Raw genomic sequence first — 21,848 nt, forward strand, 5'->3', positions numbered from 1 at the left:
ACCCCCAGAAGATCAACCAAGATGGCAGGAGTACACGATGTGCGTAGACTGAACACATACACTTGCTCTTAAACCACAGGAATGATATGCTGACTATCGTCCCGTTTTTCATCTTACCTTCCGATCTTCTCCATTCCCTTCACTTTCGATACTATCATCTATCATAATACAATACACAGCTCATCTACCGAACATTCTTCAAGAGAAACTCGGCCTTCGTAGCTACCTGTTTCGTCGGTGCTTTCGCTTTCTCAATCTCGTTCGATCTCGCTACGACCGGTTGGTGGGATTACCACAACAGGGGGGTGAGTAGGAGTTCATCTGATCTTGGTATGAATAGACATTGGATGGTGGGGATGTTGCATTCCCGGGTGGAGGGTGGAGAGTAGGATGATGGATGTTGAACGTAGAAGAAGGATGATAGAAGGGAGATAGCCTTTTATGGTGGAATTTTAGATGGGAAAATGCTAATCCTCCATCACCCTCCTCGCAGAAACAATGGAAAGACATCCGATCAAAGTACATCCAAGCTGGTGATGCCGATGAAGAGTAGATATCAGGTGGAGTAGGAGCAAGGGAAGGAGAAGGAGACGGATATCATATAGATTGGGGAGTTGTGTGTCGGGATCTCATCTTTTGAGGGAATATACAATGTATTCAAAAAACATGCATTTGACCTTCTCATTCCTGGCATGCGGTGATTTCGTATCCACTCGTGCAATGTACATATGCGAGTATCGTCGTAGCAAGCATCATATAGATAGATCCGGGTCATTCCAAGTGAAAGTTTGAGCTTGCTGTATGGTCTTGTCGGATAAATAGGGGCTAGCATACTGTTGCCAAGCCAAAACATCCTCTCCACTTGACACGTCCACTCATAAGTCCACGTTAATTCCGTCAATCCTCCATCCACATTCTACCTTGTATCATAAGAAACAACCAACCTCCAACGTATAATCTCTCAAAGTTGGCTTGTAGACTGGAACGTCAAAACCCGCGTGCACGACAACTCTAGCCGTGCGACCATCCATATTCACTCTCGACCAAGAACAGCAACACAAGCAATGATATGATGTCTCGAATACGCATACCGTCCTCCCCTCCCTCTCTCCTCCTCCTCCTCTTCGTGTTCGTCTCATGTCTCACCCTCATCACAGCACGTCAGACACGCGATGAAAGTTCATACCAGAAAAGGGATTTTCATACACTCTCCAACGAGGATATAACGAAGCTGGTGAATCTGGATCCACCGCAGTGGAATGGCGTGGATGAGGGACATCTGGGGAAGCTGTTAATTCCTAGAGCGTGTGAGTGAACTGCTCTCAATTCTCAGTTGAGCTCAAAAGTCAAGGGTGATGAAGCTGATATTAGGACTTGACTTGGGTATAGCTGGATCTCAGAATAAGTGAGTGCACGATGCAGAAGTGACGGCAATTGTCGCTAACGTGGTTCATGAACCACAGTACACTCGTGCAGAATTATATTTCATCGGTATTTACGAATCTAGGATGGCACGAGGAGAAGGTAAGTAGTATCGGTCTACATCTATTCACGTTTATTCTATCCTGAAGAAAATATACCAAATGGTCTCCTCCCTCACCATTCATACATTCATATCCACCTGTGCACAACAGAATCTTTCCGTCTATACTGTACGCTGATTCCCCTCCCCCCTTACAGACCCCTTTTCGAGGAACGACACCAATAGGAGATATAGATTTCCAAAATCTCATATACACGTTCGACCCATCAGCGCCCAGGAAAATCATTATCGCAGCGCATTTCGATTCAAAGTGGTTTCCCGACTTCCCAGCTAATCAGGTGGGTAGTGATATTCCTCATATGGACCTTCCTCTTCCTGCCTTCAGAATACAAAAGCATTCAACAGCCATAACAACCAGCTCTCCTTCTTGATCTCTCCTACTCTTCATACCAATACACACATCACGCTGACTCCCCAAACACAGTTCATAGGAGCCACAGACTCAGCCGCACCGGTCTCTATGATCCTTGATCTTGCGGAATTCCTCACTCCCCTCCTCAATCAGCGGAAAGGACGGGTGGATAGTGGTCGGGGGATACTGAAGAGGGATTTCGACGAGGAGGAGGTAGCGGAAACGACGATTCAGTTTGTGTTGTTCGATGGGGAGGAGGCGTTCAGGGATTGGACGGCTACTGATAGTATCTATGGAGCTCGGTGAGTTTACCTATCGTGTTGGAACCCCTGCTTTGTCTGGCAGATGCGGTCGGTCGAGTCGATACTCGCAGGTTCGGGGTGGAACCTGACAAGCTAAGAGGTGTTGGAGGCCATGCTTCCAATGAGATAATCAAGCTTCGGCGAATGTATTGGTCAAGAACGAGAGACATTGGGTTCATGCTGATTCTTCAACCCCTCATAGACACCTAGCAGAACTCTGGCAAAACACCTTTCTCCCATCCTCTCATCCCCTGAACAAACGCAGATTATCCCCATCCCCCTCAGTGCTCAACACAATCGACCACCTAGTACTACTCGACTTACTAGGAAACAAGCACTCGATGATATACAGTTACTTTAGAGAAACAGACTGGTTGCATGCTAAGATGAAATCTGCGGATGAGAGATTACAGCACGAGGGTCTTGTTGAGGTGGAGAAGGGTGAGAAAGAGTGGTTTGGGGATATGAGGATGAGGGGTGGGATTGGGGATGATCATTTGCCTGTGAGCTTTTTCTATCTACGTGTCTTCTCGTCATCCGATGCGAAGCAACAAGTACGAGATCGTCGTATGCTGCTGGTTCGTCGGGATGAGAGTCTCCCTTGTTCTGACATTGTCTAATATACAGTTCCTACACCGCGGCGTGAGCATCTTCCACGTGATTTCAAATCCGTTCCCCAAAGTATGGCATACTCTAGCGGTGAGTGCACGATTGTGTTTCCCGTGGGAGACAGTCTTTGATTTAACATGTCTTTATCGCTCGCAGGACGACGCATCGGCCCTCTCGTTGCCCGCCCTGCGCCGGTGGAATAGGATATTACGTGTTTTCTCATGTGAATATCTGGGGTTGGGTCCTCTTTCAGCCACGACTAGCAAATCACCAACGAAAAAAACGACTGATGAATTAGTGCGTATATGTTCTCGCTGTATTGTACGTCGAGACCGGTATAGCTGATGAATGATGAGGGTAGTAGACGATAGACAATCATGAATTAGGAGATGTTGGATAGTGGATTCTCGGATGGGGTGGATCTTGTATCATATCTTAGAGGATCAACGGCATGCACATGTTACCTCTTGCCAGGACCTACAAGACGATTGTTGAGTGATCGCAAGAGTATAATACTTTGCAATCAAATGAAGGATGGCCATCATCTACTATACAAGTATTGTCTGTTATGGTTACTCGCTTTGGTTTATCTCGGTCATCTCCTACGATTACAATAAATACGTCATGTCATTCAAAAAGTCAATCGAAGCCATGTTTGTCGTTGTTCTCTTCCCTCCTTTGTGCACGAATCAGTCCACGCTCGCATCATTCTCTCAGTATCGACCACTCCTCACTCCCCTCAAAGCATCCTTCCACACTTAGACTCTGAAGATCGTTCTCACTACAATCAATGATATAGCAGCTTCACTCAATACACACCATGTCCACCCAATTCCCACCCCTCAACCCCACCTACTCCCGTGATCTGACATTCCACCAACACCTCATCAACTACATCTCCACCTGTCTCTCTACAGGTATATACACGAGGATACCCTCATTCTATTCACCTACACGCAGGGATATAACTCGGCTGATTGGCCTATGGGTTATACTGTATACCAACCATCGAGAGGAGATTGAACGGAAGTTAAGGGGTGGGAGGAGGGTACCGGATGATTCACTGGAGAGTACTTTGGGGGGGTTGAAGGTACATAGTCTGAGCTTGGAAGAGGATGTAAGTTTCCCACACCCCTCACACAGGTCAATATGAACCCCCCAACTCGACTGTGTAATCCAGACGCAGCTGACAGTCCAAACGTACGGCAGCCCCACGTAAATATAACGCCCTACGAACTCCGATCCCTCCTCCCAAATCTCACTTCCCAAACCTCCTCTCTCCTCTCCACCCCGCCATTCAAGCCCTTCGGCCAGATCGACGCGGAAGTCCTAGCACTGGCTCAATGGTTCAAGCAAGACTACATGAGATGGATCGATCCCATCCCCTGCCCCAAATGTCATGGCCCGACCTCAGCTATAGGCAGCTCGGAGCCAAGCCCCGCAGAACGAGCCGACGGGGCTGGTAGAGTTGAGCTGCATAAGTGCGTTGATGGGGATTGTGGCGAGATAAGAAGGTTTTGTAGGTATGGGAGAATCAAGGCTTTGATTAGAACGAGAGAGGGGAGATGCGGGGAGTGGGCACAGTTGTTTTATTGTTTTTCGAGGGTTAGGGGAGTGGAATGTAGATATGTCTGGAATAGGTGCGTTCTTCCCTTCTTCAAATATGGTCGGGATAATATACCTTCAGTTGGAATTCATCCCATCTCAATGCCCCTGGTAAAGTTTGAGCTGGACGAGCTGATACACTTGACCACAGCGAAGATCACGTATGGTGCGAGTATTGGTCTCCCACTTTACAGCATTGGGTACACGTCGATCCGTGGTGAGTTATTCTAATAACATGGTATGAACTCAGGTATTCATCCTTCAGAAAGGTTGATACGAACGCAAGCTCGTACTTGGACAGATTTAAAAGGGCGACTTCAGCTGATCATGCCTTATATGCACACTGGTTCTAGCGAAGCTGCTATCAACAAACCGCTGCTATACGCCAGAGGGTGGGGGAAGAAACAGGCTTTTTGCTTGTATGTTCATCATATCCATTGGACTACCATCTCATTGTCTGTTCATCTTACTTATACCTATTTGTGATCTCATATAGAGCATTCGGACCGTACGGCGCAGAAGATGTCACCCGAGCATATGTGGACGACTGGGAGGAATGTAAAAACCGAAGAAGAGCGAAAGGATGGAAAGAGCTGGATCTGAGGAGGGTGGGTATCTCTTTCTGTCCTATCAACTTATATCCATGAAATCAAGATCATGTCTGATATCCATAAAATATCAGGCCCTATACGCACATACAGTCTCCCTCCGTCTTCGTCTCCCCCACTCCGAGCGAACAAGACTGGAAGCGATGGATACTCTCCAATCGCTCTGGATGGCTGATGAGGCAGGTCGACTGGCCGAGAGCGAAAAGATGGATCTGGGAGGTAGGATCAGTGGACCGGAGGACTGGCGAGCTATGCGGGATGAGTTGGGGCTGGGTGGGGGGAAAGTGGAGTTGCCTAGATACTCGAGTAAGTGCTATGTTCACCTTCAGGCTGGACATACATTTCGAGGATGAAACGATATAGAGCTAATGTCGGAATGATGACAGCCGTCCAATCCCTATCGATATCGAATGACCAACTCCTCAAATTCGGCAATGCACGAGTTCAGTCCTCAAGTATCCTCCTCACCGACGGACCATCCCAAACTTCAGCTATATTCCACCCGAATCCTATCCCGCTACGATCAAACTTCAGATCAAAGGTCAAATTCAGGCTGACTTCCGATAGGAGTGGGGAGGCCGATGGGATAGCTCTAATCTTTTTGAGGGAGCCACCGGATACAGTGGGATTACGAGGGTATGGGATGGGGTATGATGGGTTGGGCGGAGAGGGGGATTTTGCTATTGAGGGTAAGTATATGTTTCTGCTACGAAGATCTGCCTTCTTGTTTCCCCCGATGCTGATCACTACTATCGCATTCACCTCACTCATCTTAATGATGTATGAACCCCATTGACCTTGTCTCCAATCTCATGATCGTGACATAGTCGACACATACCGTACGCAAGACCATGCCTCAGACCCACCAACACCCCACATATCCCTCCATTCACCCCCCAAAGCTCATCATAGGTATTCTCTGGAATGCACAAAACCAGGTAGTATACCGTTCTTATCTGATGGGAGGGAGTATGAGCTGGAAGTTATCTTCCGGTCTTCTTCGTCCTCTACTCCAGACAGTAAAGTGACGCGTAGGGTTAGAGGGTATTTACATACTCCCGATGGAGAGGTGTTGCAGGTTATTGATGTGGATCTACTTGCGCAGTCTCAAGAAGCAAGAGGAGACGGGGGAGAGGAGGGATGGTATCTTGGTATTTCCGGGGCATGTGGGGGGTTATGGCAGAGGGTGAGTCTTTCTCCTGAGATGGGGAAATATGGGAATTTGAGAATGAGTTTGGGCTGATTTGATTGTATCGTATGATGGTAGCAAGAGATCCTGGTTTGGAAGATTGAATTGATCGAGTTTGTCAGCCAGGAGGCAGTAGAGTCGGATGGGAAGGAGGATAGGAAAGAGGAGGTGAATTTGGAGAAAGATCAAGTTTGAGATCCTTGTTGAACCTGAATAGACACACATTGCATTGTATCGTATCGTAGAAGTTGGACAATCCCCTGATACTTATCCTATTGTTGTATATACTGCGTCACACCATACCATACATGACGTGCAATGTAAGATACATCACCTGCCACTCGTCAATCCGCCCGAACACTGACATATTTCCCAAATATACTCAATCCCACAGACAGCCTATGAATGCCCAAAGATAGCCTTCGGTTCATAACCCCCATCTATCCTGTCCACCTCCTCCTTCGTCAATTCCACTTGCAATCCCTTAAGCAGATCATCCAATTTCTCAATACTGGTCGTACCGATAATTGGAGCGGATACGAACTCCTTGCTCAATGACCAGGCTAACGCCACTTGGGCCATCGAGATATCACGTTCTTTGGCGATTTGCTCGATTGTTGATATGATGCGTTCGTCTGCGGTGGTGGCTTGGCCGTACATTTTGAGGGTGGATGAGCGCTCGGTGGATGATTCGGAGGTGAGGGGGCGGCAGAGTTTCTGCGGATCATGGACTGTTAGCATGAGTTGTCAGATGAATGTTTGGGGATATTCTTTGGGTGATGAGTGATGCGGATGTCTCGGCGGTATGGTGACTATAATCATTCGGGAAGTCGATGATAGATGTGTCTCTTTCATGAAGGTGGAATGACTTACCCCGCCACCTAAGGGTGACCATGGTATAGAGCCTACGCCAAAATGCTGTAGTGTAGGCATCATCTCTCTTTCTTCCTGTTACCACATAACGTTGAGATCAGCATGTTCCTTCTGATCAACGACTGAAAGCAGTGGAAGGTGAAAAACGGACAGAACGATCGTGTGGAGGGATTATATGAACTTACCTCCCTGTATATGGCATTATGATAATTCTGCATCGATATGAACGGAGTGAGTTTGTTCTGGATGGCATATTCTGGTAAGACAACCAGAAGAGGTTAGCTGTACGTAGTAATGGGTATTGTGTCAACTCACGCTGCATGAGTTGGAATTGCCAGGCGTAACAGCTGCTCATCCCTAGGTATCTCACATGACCCGCTTGGACTATATCGTGCAGTGCTTGCATGGTTTCTTCGATCTGCCCAACAATGGATTGGATCAGTTGTACTCATTTTCAAATTTTGAGGGGCAATGGAATAGCTTACGGGTGTATCATAGTCGAATCGATGGCACTGTATCATATCGGCGAGTTATCATCTATCCTCCATGTTTTGAGCGAACCGAGCACAGGGTCAGCTTACCTGGAAAACATCTACATAATCCGTTCCCAGCCTCTCCAATGATCCTTTAATAGCAGCGAAGATCCTCTACACCATCACATCTCATCAGCAAGTGAATTTACCTCCAACACCGTGGGCAAGTGAAGAGAAGAAAACACACCTTTCTACTGAGTCTACTATTATTAACATACCCAGCAGGACCATAACTCTTCTCATCCCCCCATGCCATATAAGTCTTCGTCATGATCACAACACTCTCTCGAGGGATATTATATGTCTTGAGGAATTTACCGAGGATCCTCTCAGAGTTACCTTGAGAATAAGTATCGGCGGTATCGAAGGTCTATGAGGTGCATCCAAGATCAGTTAAATCCCCTTCCCACTGGGTAGAAGCGGGACCCACATTGATACCTCGATCATAAGCGTGTTTCAGATGTTTCAACGCTTCTTCTTCTTCTAGTACCCACGTCCAATTGTCTGCAGGACGCTTGACACCGTAGGACATACATCCCAGAATGATCTTGGAGACCTGCACCGAGACACAAGTCAACAAACTAGTCACGTCTTGTGGTCTGAAACGGGATGCCCACCTTGAGTCCACTCTTGCCTAGTCTGACGTATTGCATCTTATTCTCTATCTCTGAGGACATCGCTCGTTGTCTTGACCGAGATGATAATCAGAGGATGAAAAGGTGTACTCGAGTACCCTCACAGATAGCTCTCCGTACTCGTATTTATACGTGTACTTTCAACTCGTCATCGATTCGGATGATTATCGTTATCTGACTAATCTACCATCGGAAAAACGTAATCATGATTACAAAGTCACAAAGGGTCCCACGTGCATCTGCTTCCGCTGCTTTCACGCGCTGGATATCTTGAGCTTGCTCTTTCGCCTCGCTGGAGGTCAATCAATCAAACATCAAAGTCGAACATTACAAAGTCAAGTTTCCTCTCATTTGTCATATACCCAAAATCAAGATCATACCTACCATCATCAGAACCGCAGCTGCCCACCAGCCTCGCTCCGGAATACTTGATTCGATTCGATCCGATACATCCACGCCCTCAACCACGATTGAGTTGAGCGACTCAACCCCTCCCTCCTCTATCCGCTTCACATTTCTCACTTATCCTAGTGATACACAATGGTAAGTCACTATATTCGCTGCTGTCTTGTCGCAACGCAAGCTGACCTTATGTTTGCTTTTCTGTACATTCCCATGTTGTTCACCTTCACTCACTGGATGCACAGCCCACCAACGCAGATATCCGACGTAAAAATGCGAATTTCGCTGCCCGAGCTCAAGCAGGGAAGAAGACCGTCAGACCACCTAGATCAGCTACTAAGCGAAGTGTGGGGACCTGGGTGCTGATAGCTATGGGATTCTTGCTTGTGGGAGGTAGTGAGTGATGATTTGTTTGCCATTCTACGTATTCTGGATCGGTCCGGTTCATGGACAATGGACAGACATCGCCGAATCGGGGACGGCTTGTATGGGATCAATCGACAGATGATGGATGCTGACATCTCCCCTTGTATCCTTCCCAATAGCCGTAGTAGAATTGATTAGACTGATAGTATTCGGTTCGTTCTGATGACTCAGTACAAAGGGTATGTCAAATCACATCTCTCTATAATACCACATAGACGATTTACTGATACTTTCATCCACTGAATGCAGGTTGGATATAAGAGGGGAAATGGGTTGGTAGAATAGACTTTCGATTTTTGTCTTTTAATGTGATTTAACGATATATGCGACTACATGATACGATCTCTTAATTCACATCGATTTACGCTCATTTAGATTTGGATATGAGTTTGGAATAACCTGCCCCGAATAAGGTGATGAGATAATCGGTCGCAGCTCGTGACCTCTTGAAGGTTCCCCTCATCTCCGTTGGTGGAGAGTTGAAGTCGTGCTAATTGGTTAACGCCTCATAGACGTGCTTCGCGTATGGCTTTTGGTTTTATGCTGATACTGAATAGTCACTTAAATACGAGCGCTCATATCTTGATGAATCCCAAAGTTGAACATCGACTTGGTCTTCAACTGAATTGGTATTGGTATTGGTATTCGACTGTCATACTTTCCGCGGGACATGGGCTGTTGATCTGTCTTATCAAGTCTCTGGTGAAGTGGTCATCCGTTCACCTCACATACTTCCAGATGTAACAAGATGACTGATCGAGGAGTAACTTCTGATTACGGAAAATTGAACAAGGATGTCGGCAGCGGAGAGTCGAATCGGAACTTACAGGAAGCAGATGTCTCGACTCATCAATTTATTGCATGGTATCACGTCACGTCACCTCGGGTAGAGATCAATGACCCAAGCTAGAGGAGTAATTACTGGCGCATATAATCTAAGCTGGATTGAACAACAAGACTGGTTCTTGTACCTCTGCTCAGACGTCTGAGCACAGGTTGATCTAGACGTACTTTTCAAACACTGATAGATGCAAACTGCCCATCGCTATTACGAAATCGGCAAATCTCGGATTGACAGGCATATGGTCAATTTCATCGTATGTATAGAGATGTATCACCGTACTCCGGTCCGGCCACATGGTTCTGCGTTCTTAAGAGTTCTTATTCTTGAAGTGGCCTATGCATCGAGACTACAAGAAACCACAAAAGCAAAAGATGCGGCCGGGGTACGCCACAAGGTTCCCGTAATTCGGTTCCGTCTCTACCGGAAGAACATACCATATCCCAAGGAAACAAACAAACAAACAACCCAAAACCAAAATCCTGAAAAAAGGTACCGAGTGTACCAGGTAAGACGGATGATCTTCGTTTTTGTTGCATATGTTTGTCACCCTTTCTTTTGACTGTATAATCCATCTTTCAACTACAGTACTGCATCCATACGAAGAAGAAGACCCTTTAACGAGGGTCGTACCCATGGACCTACTGCATGGCACTCACCACTCGGATCTTCTTCCTGTTCATGTCCCACTCTGTTCGGTACATGGTTATTGTTCTCTAGCCCAATGCAAGTATATATATATGTAGATCCAACTCCCAAATTGCACATGTATCTTGATCTCCTTCCTCTTCCATCGTCAATACAAGTAACTAACATGTTCGCACGAGCAGATCTCACCTTGCTCAGTCTCATATCCCTCTTGGGAGTGGTGAAAGCAGCATCCTTCATAGGTTGTGTGGACCCATACCGTCTTCGGGATTATCCAGTAGTCCTTGCGTCGGATAATGAAGCGGGAGTTATCGATCAATCTTCTTGTCTGGTATGTCCCTCTGTCCCTTCTCTTATTGATCCTTGCTTGCCCATGTAGCTGATCGTGTTGGACTAGACATACTGCAAGACTGAGAATTATCGGACGGGGGCATACGATACCGTCACAGATGTATGTTACTGTACGAGCGACATACCCCCCTTCTCGCCATATTATCTAGACAGCAGTGCGGATTCAGCTGGTAATTGCGTAGCGGGCTCGGGTGATGTCCAAGTATGTATTTCTCCTGTCCACTCTTCCCCCACTTGAACACACCCGTACTAATCTCTGGCTTGCTAGGTATTCGATCTGCAAACCCCCTTCCAATTCTTAGGATGCTACGACAATGACCCCGACGATGCTGTGTATATAGATTACATAGACTTCGAGTCATGCTTCGATAGATGTTCAGCATCAGGGAGCAACTACAACTATGCCTTCCCGCAGACCTTCACCGTGGGATCCGGTCGAAACTCCATTTGTCGATGTGGATCGTCACCCGCTTTGGACAGTACGGCGTGCGGGGTGAATGCCAGGTTCTTATACACGCAGAATTTGGTGGTGCCCAGTGGGATACCCGGTAGGAAGAGGGCGTTGGAGAGGTTGGATAGAGCTAGGAGATTAGCGAGGGATCAACCTTTCTGTCCGGTTGGGATGACACCATGTAGAGTCGAGGGGGATTCTTATGAATGTGTGGATCTGAATTCGGAACTTGGTGAGTGGTTTCCCATCCAGACGTGCGGTATATGGATATAGATCCTGATTGATGACAGTGAGCTGATGTGATCCTTATGTTCAGAATCATGCGGTGGATGTATGAATGGTATTTACGGGTCTGATAACACCACTAGAGCTGGATTAGAGTGAGTGTTTCCTTGTTTCTTTTTCATTCAAGGAAGATAGAGGCCTAACGCGTGGGGTGATAATGTCAGTTGCTCGACTTTGCCTGGCGCTGCTTTCGGTGCGACTACCTGTTACAGGGGATCATGTCAAGCTTGGGCGTGCGAGGAGGGATATGCGTTGGAGGATGGAGTGTGCGTGAGAGTTTAATGAAACTTGCAAGGACATGGGTTTTGCGTCAAACATATACAAATTAGTGATAAATCTTCTTGATCTTCTGTCTCTAATGGACATTTCAGTATAATCTTTCGATTCATGCATTTTGGGATAAGGGGTTCATGCATTTTCTTCTCATCTCCCATGGTATTAATCACGTAGATACCCAATGGCTTGACAGTTCAGATAATCACCGTCCGAGAAAAGGTCACCTTTCAATGTGGACAAGTGGATAAGGTGCGCAGAGCAAGCAAGTACGTGAAAAGTCGATATGCATGGTAATCAAAGTTATGAAAGATACAACAGCCTACTCACCAGCAATTACTACCTATCTAGTACAAGTAAAAGTATGTCGGTCCTTCAGACGTCCTCCCCAAATCATCCAACTCAATTTCATCGCGCCTTCGCTACACCCCCCTAAAGAGATGAGGTAGCACCTCCTATCGAGTTGAACAAGTGGGAACATTGAGAACGCCCTATCGATTTGGTTATCATCGAGAAAGACAATTAGGTGCTATACCTAAAACTAATTTGGTATAGGGGACGGGAACGCGAGACCCTCTATCGGGAGTAGAGAGGGAATCGAACTTTTATGTCCTGTAACCAACGACCAACAACGATATCAGCATGGTTCTTTTTCGACGTCGAGAGCGAGAGAAGGAGCAGTGAGGAGGGGTAGAAGGTGGGTGAGGGGGATGAGAGAGGGCAAATGTAGGGGTATACGCACCACATAGGATTTTGTTCAAAGAAGAAGGATAAAGGAGAAACAACGATGATTCCAAAATTTATAGCCCATCCAGTCGCAAGCGGCTCGTGCGGTTTCGAGGAACTAGCATGACGTGGCAAATGATCAACCTTATCATGCTCGGACCAACGCACGGATCATGTCGACGCGTGGTGATAGCGCGTTCACTTGTTACGTGTTCGGCTTGGACCGTGATCTAGGGAATTGGGAATTGGATCAACAACAAAGTACAGATAGAGTACCCATCAACCACTATTCAAAGGAAAGGAAATCCATCCATCTGGACTGTGCATCCAATCCCTTCTTCGTCTTATCTGTTCCATCAGATATCTAATCGATAAACCTGTCTAGGCAACATGTCCGCCACTGCTAGACCCCGATACGACTCAATGAAGAGTAATGGATCTTCCACATGGGGTGTTAGACCGCCTTCTCCTACTGTGAGTGAAACGTTTCTCGAAGTGCATGAAGGCAAATGCTGAGTTCTACGTTCCTACCAGTACTCTACCACTACGACAGGATCAAAAGTCAACTTGCCGGAGAATCACGCTCTAATCACGAGGAAAGACTTGCGACAGTCTATACTATGCTTCGAAGAGGTATGTCAGCTTTAGCAATCCGAGATAGCCCGGCTGATACAGGCGAACCTGTGATAGCTCATGGCAGCTGCCAAAACCTATCGAAATGCCTTGCTGGCGATGTCATCAGCTACAGCAGCTTTTGCTTCAGCTATGGAAGCTTGTTCGAGGTGAGCTAATCATGCCCTCCTTACTTCGCAGTATATCTGCATGTTCCGCAATGCTGATGTTATGTCCTTCATTTATAGGGTGAAAGGCTGTAGATCATCCAACTCAGCCCTAGCAGGAGCATCAGGCTTACAATACCTCGTATCGAACCATGAACAAATCCTTGCGGACGCTGTGTATCGCCAATTTGAGATACCCTTATTAGAAGCGCTGGACCATTACAAGCTGGTTACGGCTGATCGGCTGGTGGCTTATGAGAAGGCGTTACATGAACAGAGTAGTAAGATCAGGAAGACCGAGGCTGAGAATCTGAGGCATGGGAGAAGGAGGAAGAGGGGTGAGCTAGCTTCCCCCGCCTCGCGCTTTGAGTCGTGGGCATGAGCTGATATGACCCGGAGTAGATTTACAACAATTCAGACAGGCTTTAGCGGAATTGCAAAGACAGGTGGATGAGCTGGATGGTATGAAAGCTTCGTACCACGAGGAAGTGCTTGAAGGAGAAGACGAGGTGAGTCATAAACCATCTACACTTGGTGGGCTGGCCTCAATAGCTGATTGATAAATTGCGGCCCTAGATATGGGACACTGTCCTGAACAAAGTCGCATTTGTCGTTCGAAGTCAACTGGATTTCTACGAGAAGATAGCTGGTAAAGCCAGTGATCCGATACTGGAACCGCTGGTGATGTCCATACCTGATCCCTTCGATTCGTATGGCCCACCGAAGGAGGATGGCCAGATATTTAGTGTCCTCGCTCCGTAAGCTTGCTTATATATCCCGATCAGTATAAGTCCGTTGCTGATGGTATGGCTGTAGATTGGGTCTACTCGATTCAAGTGCCCCTCAATCACCTACTCCCAACCTCCCGCGAACAGGCCCATCGACACCTGCGAGATCGTCTTCACCGACCAAACCCAGTGCTCTGACCACGAGCACGACCACACCTTCGAAAGCTGAACCTACTACCGAACCCGTCATGGGCCAGTTGGACGGATGGCTAGATTCGGATAATATCCCAGAAGGTTTTGGGAGAGCGAGAAGGGAGTTGAGCATTATAGAAGAGAGAGATGCGGGGAGTGTCATTGCTAGAGATGATGAGGTGAGGAGTCAGGTGATAGGGGATGATGAGGATGCGGCTGTGCCGGATGTCGGTGATGAAACAGTGGAAGAAGGGGGTCGGGGCAAGTCGACAAAGGCGAACGGTAGAAAGGTGGAAGGGAACCGGTCTAGTGATCCTGAAGCGGAAAACGAGGAGCTAGATGAGCTGGAAGATGACATCCCTACGTCAGAGGTAAAACCTGGTCCTGATAAACCGCTCGTATTGCCGGATAACCAAGAATTAGAAACAGACAAGACTCAAGTCGATTCGACTCCTTAGTACTCAGGCCTTTCTTTTCCTCGCTTTTACACCTTCACGTTGCCATGGACTTTTGGTATCTTGTGCTTTGGATCTGTTTCGTAGGATCGTATACTTGGACGTTGTACACTGCTTGCTAGATGCATGCGTTGGTGAGATTGTATGGTCGCTATCGATAAAATCACCGGAGGACATGTGTGACCTCGCGTGGCGGTGATGTCCGCCATCTGTGTTCGTGCGTCTAAAGTCGGACGTCAGAATTCGAATGAAAACGTCAGTGTGTTGTATTTGTATTTGTTTGCCACCATAGTATAGATACATTCCTATCTTCAAGACATCCCAAGAATACATTATCATTGCACCTCCCTTTGATCAATCAAGGAGACCTAGAAGAGGGAGGGTGACCAGCTGCCAGCTCATTCTCACATCAGAGGAAAGGCGCAAACTATCCTTGTGACATACCATTGCAGCTGCGCTTCGTCAATCTCCGCTCGAACCCAAATACTATAGTATCTGGACATTGGGGCTTACCTTCCATACCTCCGTCAAAGTTGCCTGGCGGGATTAACATCAACATCAGTACCCTCTCCTCAAGATGTCTCTCCCCAACTTTCCTGACTCGTCCCGTCCACATCCATCCCCTGCCCCCTCTCACATCGTCCCGGAACACCCATCTTACGGAGCAGGAGATCATCTGCCTGTATGGCTACTGGCGCTATGCGGGTCGTTCACTGCTGTTGGTAAGTCAACTTGTCCACCACAAGCTTCCTAAGCCTTTTGGGTAAATGCAGCTGATATCTCGAGGGTAGCTACCGGCGTATCTATCATGTCTATCACGCTGCAGTTGAAGAATTATAGGAAACCTACATTACAGAGGGCGGTAGTTCGGATTATGGTTATGTGAGTGTCTGTTACTAGGTCATGGTTGATTAGTATTACATGGTGAGCAACATCGACTGACTATCCCCCTCCTTTCTCGTAGGGTACCACTATACGCCATATCATCGCTCATCGCTATCTTCTCGCTGGAAGCTGCGTTCTTCATCGATGCGATAAGAGATCTGTACGAGGTGAGTATGACGTCCCTCCTTCTTCGTTAACATTACTCCCCTTCGCATGGCGACATTCCCTTTCTCTCCACTCGAGCTAATATTTATGATGTGATTTAGGCATTCGTGATCTATACTTTCCTCCAACTTCTCATAACCTACCTAGGCGGTGAGAGATCACTACTCATCCTCTTACACGGCCGACCACCCATACCTCATCCATTCCCCGTTGGATTGTTTCTACGCCCGATGGACGTCAGTGATCCGTGGTCATTGTTGAGTCTGAAAAGAGGTGTATTGCGTAAGTCATATTCCTCTTTCTGCAATTCACGATGTGATACGGTAATCCGAGCACAACTGATCCCATATGTGCTTTCATATCGTGTTATACAGAATACGTCCAAGTCAAACCACTACTCGTATTAGCAACGATCATCCTCAAATTGACTGGGAAATATAGAGAAGGTGATTTTGCGATAGACTCGGGATATACATATATCAGTATTGTGTATAATACTAGTATATGTCTGAGTTTATAGTGAGTTGAAATTTCAACTTCCTGTCAGGAGATAATCATCAGCTCACAGTTTATCTTGTTGGATTGAAGCTGTCTCGCGATGTTCTGGGTAGCTGTCAATCACGATTTGAAACCTTTCAGACCTGTCCGTGAGTATCTATGTCCGCCTCGGTTTGATAGCATGTATATCAACGAAACATGCGGTTAATATACTTCTACTTGACTTCCAGCCAAGTTCCTCTGTGTTAAGGGTATACTGTTCTTCTCTTTCTGGCAATCTATCGGTATATCGTTCCTCGTAGCTGTAAAAGCTATTAAGAAAGGTGAGCTTCGTGAACCTGGCGAGTGATATGAAAGAGTAGCTGACGGGGTTCTGAATAGTGGGACCATACACCGATCCTGAGCATATGTCTTTGGCTCTGGTTGACTCGCTAGTTTGCTTTGAGATGCCTATCTTTGCCATTGCTCATGTAAGTGCAGTCCGTCATATGTAGTACGTCTCCTGCTGATTCTGGTTATCTATAGCAATACGCTTTCCAAGCCAGTGACTACATCGACCAGCATCACATCTACGCTGTAAGTCTGGTTCAGGAGACTCAAAAAGTTGGCTACAAAAGACAGGAGCTAACTTAGTTCACGATACTACATAGGCCCGACTCCCATTCATCTACGCCTTCCGCGATGCGTTTGGCTTCAAGGATGTATGGGAAGATACCAAAGATACCTTCAAAGGTCGAGGAGTATCCTATCAAGCGTACGAACCTGCCGAAGGGGGATTACACTACGGTCTAGGTCGTCAACGACGTATCCGAGCCGGTCTTAGATACTCCAAAGGTGGCAAAGCGAAATACTGGATGCCAATGCCAGGCGACGAGGCTCGTAACAAAGGCGAAACTGGACCTCTTTCCGCTCTGAAGCGACGTGTCGACGTAAGGCTCGCTGCAAGAGAGGGATATGCACCCTTGTTACCTGAACAGGCAGCTAGGGTCGTGCGGGATGATCCGAATGGTTTGGACGAAGGTACTTTCGGCGGAATGTTCGATAGTGATTCCTCTGACAGTGATGCTCCGTCCATATCGTTTCATTCTGTCGACGAGGACGAGGATATCCTGTACGAACGGGCGAGGAGGATAGGATATGCAGGATTTCCTAATGTCGATGTCAGTCAGGAAGAGAAGAAGAAGAGGTTGTGGGAAGCTGAAGAAGGGATTTTGGCTGGGAAATGGAATAGGTCGTATAGCAATGATCTGCTTAGACCCCCTATTGGCGATAGGGGCGCTTCGGGCAGTAGTAGTGGAAGTAGGAGGAGTGATAGGAGTCGGGGTAAGAAGGATAAGGATAAGGGGAAGGGGAAAGGGAAAGGGAAGAAAGCGGTGTATGGTGCTTGTGAGTTTGGTTTTTGAGTTTGCACCTCGGGTGATATAGGTCGTTGAAGGTCGAATGCTGACTCCTTCATACGATGGTTGATAGGGGCTGATAAGGTTACACAAGTTGACCGACCATCGCATACACCCAATGGACATTCCACCAACCCCTCTGGAGAGGGAGACTGGCTATATGATGGCGACAACGAACGACCAGATGTATGGCATCATCCCTCGAACGGAGCTCACGAAGGAGGCAAGGGGGGAAATCAACTACGCTGGACCAAAAAACAACTACACAAGATCAAAGATATATCCGATTCGCTCAAACCTTCCAATCACAACCATGAGGGTACAGGCAAATCCCCCTTCTCTCTGGGCGATGAGAGTGATTCCTCATCGATCGATACCGACGAATCCGTCTCTCCAGCCTCGTCGTCCAAACCTCTGCCCAGCGATGCAGTAGACCTAGTGAAAGATGATCAGAACGCAGTAGAGAAAGCCAGAGAAAGGGAGATAAGGAGGGGCGAACCGCAGACTAAAGCTCCTACGCATGTTTACAGGAAGACCCTGAGGGAATCGGACGAACAGAAGGGCGAAGGAAGGATAGAGGGTGTAGAGAAGGTATATACTTCGCATGGGGATTCCACGTCGGGACAAAAGGAGGAAAGTGGGAATGATAGTGAGGTTGTGGAGAGGGTGGAAACTTCCATTGCGATTAGTCCGCCCAAACATGCTATGTCGCTGGATATGGAAGATAATCCGTGGGCTTGATGAATGTGTCTCGAGTGCGTTTCTGCTTCACATGGTATGTTTCTTTTAGATAGTGTGCTCGTTGCATGGAGATTGCATTGGACTTATGTGTATTTAGTGTTTTGACGTAGAGTTATAACATATATTGTATGAATACTGGAGCAATAATGTATGATATAATGCATGAATCGTCTAGATATAATGCATGAATAGTCTAACATGGTTTCTTACAACAACATACAGTATCCTTACCGAGCAGGAAGGAGCAGTAAATGACAAATCAAGTATCACAGACGTCATAGTGTCAATGAATCTTGTATTGTTATAGTCGTTCCGACTTAATCCAAATCATCGAACATCCCCCCGCCATTATTCAACTCCATCTTCCTCTTCTTCTCCCTCTTCTCACTCTGTATCTCCTTCTTGAGTGACTTCCACTCCGACCCCATCTCCACCCCTCCATCTTCATCCTCTTCTTCATCATCTTTCTTCTTCTGCTTCTTACTTGCCCTCAAACTCGCTATAGGCCCCAGCCCACCTTCTGGAGCATCACCATCCTCATTCTCAGCCTGCTGTGCCTCCCACTGGGCCTGTTTACGCTTATCTCGCTTATCGTGTCTCTCCTCTTTCTTCGCCTTGCGCTCTTTTTGCTCGGACCACGCTTCTTTCATTTGCGATTTGATCTTTCTCTTGGCTTTTAGTTCTTCTAGCTCACTCTCGGTTTTGGGCGATTCAGTAGATTTTTTCTTAAGGGCGAGGAGACGGGCGGTCTCGCGTGATTTTGAGGAATAGGCGAATTTGTCCCACTAGATTCAATCAGATCACAACTATCAGCTTACCTTCATATATGCCTGAGATGGTGTACGAAGCTGATTATTCTAAGGTGGAATTGATGATTTGCTCACATCAACCTCCTCATCTTCCCATCCCACCCACTCCTTCTCCTTCTCCTTCTCTTCGACCTCTCGACCCTCTTCTCTGATCTTCTGCATTCTCCTCTTCTCGCCCTCGCGTCGCTTCTTCCAATCCTTGATCTCAGGCATAGCGGGCAATCTCAACAATCCATAAGCCACGGCCAACCCGTGGAAATCAATATCTTGTAATCTGAATATAAACGATGCTTCATGTTTCGTATATGCCCTAAGTGACGAGACAAAGGCTTTTGCTCCCTACATCAAGGCACATATAGTATATCAGTTAAAATCTCCTTGCAAGACGTGCGGGTCAACTCACTTTATCTGCTAGTTCCCTGTCTGTCAATACCAATCTCCTAATATCCTTTAACAATTCCAAAGCGTCCTCGTCGATTGAAGGAGGTATTTCGCCTCCCTCCAGATCCGAATTCAGGTATTCTTGTTTGGTCAAAGGTATCTTACGAATAGCCAGGAAATCTATCGTCCCACCGTGATATCAGCTCAGCGACGATCTTTCCGATGGGAGATTACTGAGGAGGATGACACTCACCGATATAATCCTCTTCCCGCCCTTTACCCAGCAAGACAACAGCCTTCCCCCCCCTCCCAGCCCTCGCAGTCCTCCCAGCCCGATGAGAGAAACTCTTCGGATCAGTCGGCGGATCATACTGAATCACCACGTCTATATCTGGAAAGTCCACCCCTCGAGCCGCAACGTCCGTACAGAGTAATACGGCTGGTGAGAGGTGCGAGGAAGGGTGGTTCACGAAATTGGCGAGAGCGGTTTCACGGATTCGGGGTGGGAGGTCTCCGTGTAGGGAGGTTAGGTGGTATGATGATAGCGGTGGGAGACGCGATAATATCTGAGAGAGGAGAGTAACTGGTTAGCAGGAGGTATATGAGATGATTTGACCTGTCGTGATACTCACTCGGTAGAAGTAGTCGACTGCCGCACAGGTAGAGAAGAATACAACGAATTTGGCGGCTTCGTTTTTCTTGACTTCGGCTTGTAAGAGTCTGATGAGTTGTAGGGTCTTTTCGGCATGTCTACAGATCATATACTTATTCTGCAGTCTGTACAAAGAAATTATCATAAGCTCTTCTCCTTTCATCTACCCACTAGACCACTTTATGCTCGATAAAAGCCAAGATAGCAAGTGATCTTAAAGAAAATCGCCTGCACTCACGCAGTAGGTGTTCTTCTCTCTTTCACCTCCTCCCCCTTCCTCTTCTCTTTAAGATTAACCACAATCCTAACAGGATTCCTCAGCCCCAAACCAATGATCTCCTCAACCGCATCAGTCATCGTAGCAGAGAACAAATGCGTTCTACGCTGTTTAGGCAAATGCCTCATTATCCTTTCTACGTCTCTCCTGTGATCAGGACTGGACAACAGCCTATCCGCCTCGTCTAGTACTAATACATCTAGCTCTGATACTTTGACCACTGATGTTCCTCGGGGAGAAAGGAGGAAGGAGGCTAGTCGACCGGGAGTTCCTACGAGAATATTGGACCCGAGGGATAGGAAGGTTTCGTAGGGTGTTGGTGTTCCTGATGTTACGAGGACTGGGAGGGGGTAGAGCGGTTCGGAGGGTGTTGATGGTTCTCCTTGAGCTTCCGCGTCTGCGTCTGAGGCAGGAGTGGGAGTGAGGGAAGAGAGGAAGTGGTGGAATACCTCGTGGATCTGGGTGGCTAGTTCTCTGCGTCACCATAACCTGATTATCAGTACAGCCTCGTTTTCCTTACTCATCAATGGGATGAGTATTTGTTATAGACGTGATTATAGGTAGTGCTTACCTCGTCGGAGCAATGACCACAGCAGCCAATTCCCCCTTCTTATACTTCCTCTCTTTCCTACTTATCCTCTCCAGCACGGGAATCACAAAAGATAAAGTCTTCCCCGACCCCGTGACAGCTTCGACCACACAGTCCGAGTTCTTGATCGCTCGGGGTATAGTACCAGATTGTACGGGGGTCATCTTGCTGAATCCCATCTTATCGATCACTTCCATGCTATAACCGCACAAATGACGATCAGCTTCAGCCTTGTCGGAATGATGAGTTCAGTTCGAAGAAGAGAAGGAGAGCTCACATCCAGGGGGATAAGGGTGGGTTGATAGAGGACCATGATGCCCCGAATGCGGGAGCAGCGCCGATTGGTCGATCCATGATGGGTCTGCACTACAAAGGTGAAGCGTTGCTCTGATAATGACGAACGAATGTGTATATCAAGCATGTACGAGTATCTGTATCTTGGTGCTGATCCTCAATCGCTACATCCTTACTAGTGGTAATCGTCAAAACATTTCTTCGACTTTGATTCGGCGATCGCCGATCCCTTCACTTCGTGTATCACGTGATAGTAAACACACCTCTCGAGATCGTTAGAAATCGGATAGAAAGTTCAGTTCGACTCTTGATATTTCCAAAACCAACATTCATTAAGCATCTCACTTACCTAGT

At 47.1% G+C, this 21,848-nt stretch overlaps 8 protein-coding genes across 8 annotated transcripts; 6 read left to right on the forward strand and 2 right to left on the reverse strand.

The window, feature by feature from the left end:
- Window positions 1-21: 21 nt before the first annotated feature.
- I302_102062 (uncharacterized protein) lies at window positions 22-553 on the forward strand (the record flags this gene model as incomplete). Its single annotated transcript, XM_019187443.1, has 3 exons — window positions 22-39; window positions 180-305; window positions 494-553. 3 exons carry the CDS (start codon window positions 22-24, stop codon window positions 551-553), a joined length of 204 nt encoding a protein of 67 aa, XP_019050321.1.
- Window positions 554-1,072: 519 nt separating this feature from the next.
- On the forward strand, window positions 1,073-3,305 carry I302_102063 (uncharacterized protein; the record flags this gene model as incomplete). The annotated part of the gene is made up of 9 exons (XM_019187444.1): window positions 1,073-1,307; window positions 1,390-1,405; window positions 1,464-1,524; window positions 1,681-1,821; window positions 1,968-2,197; window positions 2,400-2,700; window positions 2,825-2,896; window positions 2,963-3,103; window positions 3,246-3,305. 9 exons carry the CDS (start codon window positions 1,073-1,075, stop codon window positions 3,303-3,305), a joined length of 1,257 nt encoding a protein of 418 aa, XP_019050322.1.
- Window positions 3,306-3,626: 321 nt separating this feature from the next.
- On the forward strand, window positions 3,627-6,403 carry I302_102064 (uncharacterized protein; the record flags this gene model as incomplete). The annotated part of the gene is made up of 9 exons (XM_019187445.1): window positions 3,627-3,923; window positions 4,016-4,446; window positions 4,563-4,628; window positions 4,765-4,830; window positions 4,908-5,019; window positions 5,094-5,325; window positions 5,406-5,708; window positions 5,847-6,205; window positions 6,287-6,403. The coding sequence occupies 9 exons, from the start codon at window positions 3,627-3,629 to the stop codon at window positions 6,401-6,403; spliced, it is 1,983 nt and encodes a 660-aa protein (XP_019050323.1).
- A 204-nt stretch (window positions 6,404-6,607) lies between these two features.
- I302_102065 (uncharacterized protein) lies at window positions 6,608-8,291 on the reverse strand (the record flags this gene model as incomplete). Its single annotated transcript, XM_065869410.1, has 9 exons — window positions 6,608-6,925; window positions 7,082-7,156; window positions 7,267-7,337; window positions 7,397-7,499; window positions 7,567-7,593; window positions 7,663-7,728; window positions 7,802-7,984; window positions 8,045-8,170; window positions 8,232-8,291. 9 exons carry the CDS (start codon window positions 8,289-8,291, stop codon window positions 6,608-6,610), a joined length of 1,029 nt encoding a protein of 342 aa, XP_065725482.1.
- A 2,441-nt stretch (window positions 8,292-10,732) lies between these two features.
- On the forward strand, window positions 10,733-11,935 carry I302_102066 (uncharacterized protein; the record flags this gene model as incomplete). The annotated part of the gene is made up of 5 exons (XM_019187447.1): window positions 10,733-10,897; window positions 10,964-11,119; window positions 11,186-11,600; window positions 11,685-11,748; window positions 11,818-11,935. The coding sequence occupies 5 exons, from the start codon at window positions 10,733-10,735 to the stop codon at window positions 11,933-11,935; spliced, it is 918 nt and encodes a 305-aa protein (XP_019050325.1).
- A 1,107-nt stretch (window positions 11,936-13,042) lies between these two features.
- Window positions 13,043-14,809, forward strand: I302_102067 (uncharacterized protein; the record flags this gene model as incomplete). Its single annotated transcript, XM_065869411.1, has 7 exons — window positions 13,043-13,126; window positions 13,187-13,285; window positions 13,343-13,434; window positions 13,513-13,769; window positions 13,834-13,940; window positions 14,008-14,189; window positions 14,248-14,809. The coding sequence occupies 7 exons, from the start codon at window positions 13,043-13,045 to the stop codon at window positions 14,807-14,809; spliced, it is 1,383 nt and encodes a 460-aa protein (XP_065725483.1).
- Window positions 14,810-15,383: 574 nt separating this feature from the next.
- Window positions 15,384-18,492, forward strand: I302_102068 (uncharacterized protein; the record flags this gene model as incomplete). The annotated part of the gene is made up of 12 exons (XM_065869412.1): window positions 15,384-15,528; window positions 15,598-15,688; window positions 15,771-15,858; window positions 15,958-16,138; window positions 16,231-16,375; window positions 16,445-16,503; window positions 16,585-16,677; window positions 16,736-16,824; window positions 16,880-16,930; window positions 17,005-17,585; window positions 17,628-17,740; window positions 17,825-18,492. The coding sequence occupies 12 exons, from the start codon at window positions 15,384-15,386 to the stop codon at window positions 18,490-18,492; spliced, it is 2,304 nt and encodes a 767-aa protein (XP_065725484.1).
- A 317-nt stretch (window positions 18,493-18,809) lies between these two features.
- Window positions 18,810-21,554, reverse strand: I302_102069 (uncharacterized protein; the record flags this gene model as incomplete). Its single annotated transcript, XM_019187450.1, has 8 exons — window positions 18,810-19,277; window positions 19,377-19,640; window positions 19,705-19,862; window positions 19,936-20,248; window positions 20,315-20,459; window positions 20,573-21,085; window positions 21,183-21,398; window positions 21,478-21,554. The coding sequence occupies 8 exons, from the start codon at window positions 21,552-21,554 to the stop codon at window positions 18,810-18,812; spliced, it is 2,154 nt and encodes a 717-aa protein (XP_019050328.1).
- Between the last annotated feature and the right edge of the window lie 294 nt (window positions 21,555-21,848).

Source organism: Kwoniella bestiolae, chromosome 1 (assembly GCF_000512585.2).
Source record: "Kwoniella bestiolae CBS 10118 chromosome 1, complete sequence".
In the NCBI taxonomy this organism is placed as follows: domain Eukaryota; kingdom Fungi; phylum Basidiomycota; class Tremellomycetes; order Tremellales; family Cryptococcaceae; genus Kwoniella; species Kwoniella bestiolae.